Here is a 7,793-nt window from a genome sequence, read left to right as displayed (position 1 = left end):
ATATATATATATATATATATATATATATATATATATATATTAATATCTTCTGTAAGAAAGCTTTTGTAATGTTAGGATCCACTGACGCCGGTCTTCATCATGAGTTGTTATTGTTCTAAGTGAAGCATAATAAACTTATATAAATGCATATTTGGTGGTGTAGTGTCCGTTTTTTGTCCTTCAACCTTATACCCGGGTCCCCGGGGCGTTAGAGGTACCCGGGTAGTGCGCCCTCCATCAAATTCTGAATAAAAGATAAAAACATTGGCATTTGTTGCTGAGTCTTCACCCATAAAAACAACAAATCGATCATTAAAACCCGTAATGTAACCTCGTCCGTTCTCTCGCGAGATGTTCCCATTCTCGTCGGGAGAATCCCAGAAATCTTACTGTAAACCACCCTCGCTGATTAACGGGAGATTTCCACGGTTTTAGTCCGTCTCCGCAGGATTTAGCGTGATGTAACACTACGGGAGTTAATCTCGCGCGGTTCAACCTGCGGATAAAAAGGGACTTGGGGAAAATAAAAGCGAAGTGAAGAAGCTAGAAGTGGCTAGCTTCGGTTAGCATCCTGTACTGTGTGTAGCTGTCAAACCGGGACATTTTAACGGTTCGTTTTACCTTTGCCGAGCTCCGCGGGTCCGTTAGTCTCCGTTAGACCCTCCTGGGCCTCATCCCTGCTGCATTACCGGCTGGAAAACGCCGAACCTGGCCGGTATTTCCCGAGGAATCGGTGCCTGTGTGATCACCGCGGACCGGCGTCAAGTTACCGGAACTCACATGTGGGACTTCCGGTGGGGCCTCCAAAATAAGAGATCTTGAACGATACGATAGGAGTTAACAACCTTTCAAAGTAAAATCATACCAATGGAACACTGGAAGTATTAACTGTGTAATCTGATTACTTCATCACAACAGTAAAGAAACAGCTGATTGATGATTGTACATATTTATTTTGTAAAAATACAGACACAAGCCCCGCCCTTTTGGTTCGTAACAGGAAACAGACGTTTTAACACTGATCAACGGAAACAACCAATCAGAGGAGGGAGTCCATCCTGAGAAAAACACTTCAGGAAGTAGAATACAAAATAAACTAGTTTTAACAAAGAGAAACAATATGTTAAAAACTTATAAAAGAGAAAAAAATCTGCAAGTTTCTTCCTCATGGGTTTTAAAAGATTTTCTCGCCTCACAGGAAACTGTCAAACTTTTCACACAATGAGAAGCAATAATTAAACAAAAAGACTGTCACTGTGGTAACCCCTCAGGGGCCCCGTCTCTTGCGTTGGGGAACAGAGAGGATTCTGGGTAATCAAATGTGACGCTTGATCATCAAAAGGAACGTTTCCACAGAATCTTTATTTTTACTGTTTTATTCACAAAAAAATTTATGTCATCACGCAGCTCGTTTTGTTTTTATTCATAATTCTCAAAAAACAAACAGGAAGCCAGCTGAGTGTCAGAATAAAAGCCCGGGCGGTGTCAGAATAAGAGCCCGGCTCAGCGGCGGTAGCGGCCCCGCTCCTTGTCCCGGTCTCGCTCTCTCTCTCTCTCTCTCCCTCGCTCCCTCTCTCTCTCGCGGCGCGGCCCGCCTCGCTCGCGCTCACGCTGCCGCTCGCGCTCCCGCCGGCTGCTCACCACGGCCTGCGTCCGCCGCAGGAAGTCGTCCACGCGCATGTCGTAGTCGTGCTGCATGATGGGAAACACACGTCATAGTCAGAGCTTCAGTCAGCTGGAAACCAGACAGGTGTCATAAAGTCAGAAGAACAAAGGCAGACAGAGCCTGTCTATTATTATTATTATTATTATTATTATTATTATTATTATTATTACCCCGTGTTGTCAAAACCCTTTTATAAACGGTTTGTATCAGAAATACAAGATTCTTTAAGGACGCCGATGGAAATATAAAAACAGAGCGAATGAATTTAAAAGTTAAATAAGAATGATTTCTCCACTAAACGCCGGCATTTTATTAACTTTTACAGAATTTAATAAAAATGAAATGTTTGACAACTCAACAACCTCTGATCTCGACTGTTAGTTAAGATATTGATAATTTCTTTGTTTCTTCTTTAAATGAAGGTATAAATAAATTTAAATTAGGGTCATTGATCATTCATTCTTTTAAACGTTGAAAAAAGTCAAAAATGTTTAAAAAAGTGTCAAAAACACAGCAAAACCTTGGAAAACGCACCATGTATATAATAATATATTATTAATATAACCAGGTTATAACCAGGTTATAACCAGAACTTAACCCCTTTACAGCGGGGTAACTCACGGGGCTGGAGGCGAAGGCGCGGTGGGGCGGTGCCCGCTGCTTGTCTCTGAAGCGAGGGGGCGGAGCCTCGTGTGGCGGCAGCGGGGGGTGGTGGTGGTGGTGGTGGTAGGCCTGGTGTGGGGGGGGCGGAGGGTGGCTGTGGTGGTAGTAGGGGGGGTGGTGGGGGGGAGGCTGCTCCACACCCGGGTACGCTGCCTGCTGACACACACATGACATCATCAACTCTCCAGCTCAGCCAATGAAATCACAGACCCACAACCAATCACAGAGAGGCTCACCAGAGTCTGCCAAGGGGCGGGGGGGCCGACGCTGTGGTGGTAGTCCCGCATGTAGTCGTTATACGACTGAAAAACAGACACCACAGTGCTCAAAACCTGGGAAAAGCTAAGCTAGCATGCTAACAGGTTAATGCTCAGCTAGCATGCCAACGGGTTAAAGATAAGCTACAATGCTAGGTTAAAGCTTAAGTTAAAGCTAAGCTAACATGCTAACAGGCTGAAGCTAGGCTAACGGGTTGAAGCTAAGCTAACATGTTTGTGACTCACCCCGTTGAGAAAAACATCTCGTCTCACGCCGGAGAATCGTCTGAAAAAACAAAACGTTGAAGAAAAAAACTCAACTTCTGAATTCTTTCTGTCAATAAAAGAAATAAGTTCCCACTGTGTCTAAGACTGTTATAGTATTATATAATATATCATATATAATAAAATAAATAGAGTATTTTGAAGCTTCCTGTTAAAAGGTTTTTATATAAAACCAGAATACAGGAAACACCAGGTATGTTTCCTCATTGTTTCTTTAAAGGAAGTACTTCAGTTATAGCCCCCCCCCCCTTCTCTCTGTAGCCCCTCTACTCCCCGTAGCCCACCCCTTCTCTCTGTAGCCCCCCCTACTTCCTATTCAGGTGAGTGCCATGAGTCTCACCTGTCCACCGGCTGGTTCCGAAGGTCCTGGATGAAGCCTGAAGATCAAATTTATTATTATGTTACAGCTAAAAGTTCAGTCACAAGAAACCGTTTAGAAACAGAATATAAACTTTCAAAAGTTTTTCTTTTTTTATATCTATCTAGATAGATTTGTTATTATTATTACTGCTATTTAGTTCATTCATAGTTCTGATGCTTCATTGATAATCTGCAATGGAAATAGTCCTGAAGATAAAGGAAACGCATTGGATGAGAAGGTGGTCCAAACTTTTGGCCTGTACTGTGTGTGTGTGTGTGTGTGTGTAGATATACATATATACACACACAGACAGTCATTAGTTAACAACCTGCTCTCTGGTTGAAGTCTGGTGCCCCGTCGGCCCGCGGCCGCTTCCTGCCGTGGAGGTCGTACTCTTCAGGACGACGCCTACACACACAAGTACAAAGTTAAAACACACACACACACACACACACACACACACACACACACACACACACACACACACACACACACACACACACACACACACACACACACACACACACACACACACACACACACTAAAGGGGCAATCTTCCAGCTACAGACATCACTTCCTGTATACATTTATATACAAAATTATTTCCATATATGTTTTTTCTGCTGTCTGCTGTTTTTTTGCTGCTATCTGCTGGTCCGGTCTACCAGTGTTTTCCTCGGCTTGTGGAAGGCTTATGGCGTGTTCACACTGGCGTTAATCTATTTGTGTGGATCATTGGTGTTTAATGGCGTTCCCCGCCGGTGTAGATCTGTACGCTCCATCAGCGTTTCTCTACACCATCAGGCAGCCAGAATACCCGCTGCCGCTGGTTTGTTCCTGCTGTGGCGGTCCCAGATAGGCCGGGGTATCAAACAGCGTCATGTCGGGATTAATCACCTGGAGGAGCTAAGGGCTCGCTGATGTTTAACACCTTCTCCAGGAAGTAAGCGTCTGCTTAAAAAAAACAGTTTAAAATAATAAGATGTATGGATCAGGTTTTGATGTTTTTTAAATTTGAATAAACGGATGAAAACTATATATCGCTATGACGATGCAACTTGTCTTTTATTGTCCCTCCGGCACCGCTGCAAGACTTTTTGAGACATGGCAGAAATTAACTAAAACAACTTTGTTTTGTGGCAGGGTGCAACCATAAAATGACCTAAAACTTAATCAACTCATTAGTTATTCAGCAGATAAGGATCCATCAGCGTTTATCACATGAGAAGAATATCAACAAGATCAAATCTGATGAGACCGACGCATTTCCTTTGATTTCCTTTTTTTACGGTTTCCATGAAGCATTTTTATATTCAATATTAAAACGTGTGGCTGGAAACTTAGCTAGTTAGTCTTTCCCCAGAAACCCCCCCGCGGCCGTGTGAACACGCCACAGCTGCTGCTAGTGGCCAGAGTCTGAGGGGCGACGACTACGTCTGAAGGCTCGGACACAAACCTGATCCTGGTGTACCTCGGTGTCCTGTAAATACTTCACTGTTAACAGCATTGATATATTTAGCTTCACACACACACACACACACACACACACACACACACACACACACCAACACACACACACAATAAAAAAAACAAAGAAGAAGAAGCCTCTGAAAGGGACAACATACCGCTGCTCCTGCTGTAAATGGGGGGGCTGTAACTTTTGATTTAAAAAAAAGTTTTTCTCCTCATCAGTCCATGTTAAAGGCTTTTATAAACCCTCTTACTTTGAAAGGTGTGGAGGGGGTGATGATGATGATGATGATGGTGCAGTCCTGTCAACCAACCAACAAAGCCCTGCCCCCTCTCAGACCAGCCCCCACACCCCCTCCAGAACAGCGACAGTCCTTAAATCTCAAACCACAAAAGGTCGATCTGGTGCTCCGTCCGTCTCGATTCTCGCTTTTACCGTTACACACACTTTATTTTCAGTTCATAAGAGAGAGGCGCACACACGCACGCACACGCACACACACACACACACACACACACACACACACACACACAACCAATGAGCTCTCAGTCCTGATTCAGTGTGTGTGCTGGAGGAGGAGGGGGTCCTTTCATGGCGGGGGAGGGTGCTCAGCATCACTTCAGTCCTTTTTAAATGGAGTCCATCTTTTCTCTGTAACTTTACCTGCTTTGACCAAGCATACCCTCTCCTCCCTGTGATTGGATAAAGTCCAGAGGCCGTGCCCCCTTCTCGAACACTCCCCTCCCCTGTGATTGGATAAAGTCCAGAGGCCATGCCCCCTTCTCAAACCCAGAACCAGTCCGCTGGGTCTCTCTCTGCTTTAGTTCTACCTCCCTCCCCTCACCAACCCCCTCCTCTGTCAGTCCAGCCAGACTCCTCTCTGCTTTTATTCTGACAGGTCAGCCACAGTCCTCCCTGCTTTTATTCTGAAAGGTCAGCCACAGTCCAGCTAAAAGCCAAATATTGGGATTTTAACTTCCTGTAAAGAAGAACTTTAAAAGGACAAGTTTAGCAACAATGAATCTGAATCTGCACCTCGTTAGTATTTAACTCAAGATTCAATTAAATTAGTTAATCTAGACTTCATCACCCCACCGAGGCTGTTAACTTCCTGCCTGACTGTAACGCCGTTCCGGCAGACGCAGAGCGAGGCCTCGCTCCACTGGAAACTTCAGACTGGAAACAACCACAACAACCAGAGAAGCCGCGCCGCTAGCTGCTAGCCACGGGTTGCCAGCTGCGGGCCGCTAGCCGGCGGCTAAAGGCAGCTGCCGTCTCCGTCGTCCGGCGGCAGGTGGCGCCACAGTTGCAGAAGAAGAAGTACAGGAAGCGGGAGGATGAGCTCTGTGATTGGCTAACCTTCCCGGCTCACGCTGTGGCGGGCGGCCACGGGGCCGCGGCTCCGACGGCGTCCGGCGCTTGTGACGAACTCGGCGAGCCACCTGGTGGATGTCCACGCTCTCGTCCAATGGGAAGAGGGCACAGAGCTGGCCGCCGATGTCCGGCTGGATCTCCTGGAACACACGTCCCATTTCAGTAAAAGAACAGAAACACACAGTCATAGTCATAGTCACACACACACACACACACACACACACACACACACACACACACACACACACACACACACACACACCTGTCCGTCTCGTCCGATCTTGACGGGCTTGTGCTCGTTCCAGGGGTTGGATAGGTGAGCGGTCTTGGTGAAGGGGAGGTCTCTCCTGGAGACACAGCAGGGTATTATTATTAATTAATTAATATTATTATTAGTGTTAGTAGTAGTGTTAGTGTTATTATTAGTGTTAGTAGTAGTGTTAGTGTTATTATTAGTGTTAGTAGTAGTGTTAGTGTTATTAGTGTTAGTAGTAGTGTTAGTGTTATTATTAGTGTTAGTAGTAGTGTTAGTGTTATTATTAGTGTTAGTAGTAGTGTTAGTGTTATTATTAGTGTTAGTAGTAGTGTTAGTGTTATTATTAGTGTTAGTAGTAGTGTTAGTGTTATTATTAGTGTTAGTAGTAGTGTTAGTGTTATTATTAGTGTGAGTAGTAGTGTTAGTGATAGTATTAGTGTGAGTAGTAGTGTTAGTGTTATTATTAGTGTTAGTAGTAGTGTTAGTGTTATTATTAGTGTTAGTAGTAGTGTTAGTGTTATTATTAGTGTTAGTAGTAGTGTTAGTGTTATTATTAGTGTTAGTAGTAGTGTTAGTGTTATTATTAGTGTTAGTAGTAGTGTTAGTGTTATTATTAGTGTTAGTAGTAGTGTTAGTGTTATTATTAGTGTTAGTAGTAGTGTTAGTGTTATTATTAGTGTTAGTAGCAGTGTTAGTGTTAGTAGTGTTGTTATTATCATTATTATTATTATTATTGTTATTAGTATTATTATTATGATATACTACTATCTCTGAGCGATGATGTCTAACAGCTGACGTCTGGTTACCTGCAGAGCCAGTCGATCTTAAAGACGCCGCCCAGCATCTTGGCGTTCATGCCGGCAGGGAGCACCCAGTGGATGGGAGAGCCGCCGTGCTGAGACTCGGACGCCAACCGGGCGAAGCCTGGAGACAGGGGAGGCCGGTGAGGAGAGACCAGGACTCAGTGAAGGACTAGCAGAGACTCAGTGAAGGACTAACCAGGACTAACCGAGGAACTGGTTTCTCACCTTGGAACTTTCCGCTCTCCCTCACAGAGAAGACGAGGACGACGCTGCGCGCCGAGCGGAAAGCTGCGTTCAGCTTCTTCTCGTTGACGGGAAGCGTCGACCACACACCCTGAACATCACAGGGTTAATAAATGGGTAATAAAGACTTAATAAAGGGCTAATAAAGGGTTATACAGGCTAATAATGGGTAATAAAAGGTTAATAGAGGGTAAATAAAGGACTTTTGGTTAATGATAGGGTAACAAAGAGTTAATTAAGGGGTAATAGAGGGTGAAAAAGTGTTAATGAAGGGTTAACAAAGAATGACTGAAAGGGTAAATAGATGATTAAAGGGTGAAAAGGGGTGAATAAAAGCAAGGCAGCTTTATTTGTATAGCACATTTCAGCAACAGGGCAATTCAAAGTGCTTTACACAAAATCATTAAAACAGA

At 44.3% G+C, this 7,793-nt stretch overlaps 1 protein-coding gene across 1 annotated transcript in view; it reads right to left on the bottom strand.

Moving 5' to 3' along the window:
- Nucleotides 1–1,343: 1,343 nt before the first annotated feature.
- The window catches only part of LOC117959789 (YTH domain-containing protein 1-like), a 7,636-nt gene continuing 1,186 nt past the window's right edge, over nucleotides 1,344–7,793 (bottom strand). Inside the window, exons 2-11 of the mRNA XM_034897064.1 lie at nucleotides 7,363–7,483; nucleotides 7,141–7,258; nucleotides 6,341–6,425; nucleotides 6,064–6,218; nucleotides 3,561–3,640; nucleotides 3,212–3,248; nucleotides 2,833–2,872; nucleotides 2,566–2,631; nucleotides 2,288–2,482; nucleotides 1,344–1,692 (exon numbers count right to left, since the gene is read on the bottom strand). Of these exons, the coding sequence (XP_034752955.1) occupies nucleotides 1,504–1,692; nucleotides 2,288–2,482; nucleotides 2,566–2,631; nucleotides 2,833–2,872; nucleotides 3,212–3,248; nucleotides 3,561–3,640; nucleotides 6,064–6,218; nucleotides 6,341–6,425; nucleotides 7,141–7,258; nucleotides 7,363–7,483 (1,086 nt within the window). The 3' untranslated portion in view covers nucleotides 1,344–1,503. The remainder of the gene's footprint in view (nucleotides 1,693–2,287; nucleotides 2,483–2,565; nucleotides 2,632–2,832; nucleotides 2,873–3,211; nucleotides 3,249–3,560; nucleotides 3,641–6,063; nucleotides 6,219–6,340; nucleotides 6,426–7,140; nucleotides 7,259–7,362; nucleotides 7,484–7,793) is intronic.

Source organism: Etheostoma cragini, chromosome 16, assembly GCF_013103735.1.
Source record: "Etheostoma cragini isolate CJK2018 chromosome 16, CSU_Ecrag_1.0, whole genome shotgun sequence".
NCBI lineage: Eukaryota > Metazoa > Chordata > Actinopteri > Perciformes > Percidae > Etheostoma > Etheostoma cragini.
The sequence above is the reverse complement of the archived record's forward strand: the minus strand, read 5'-3'. Positions and strand labels throughout refer to the sequence as shown.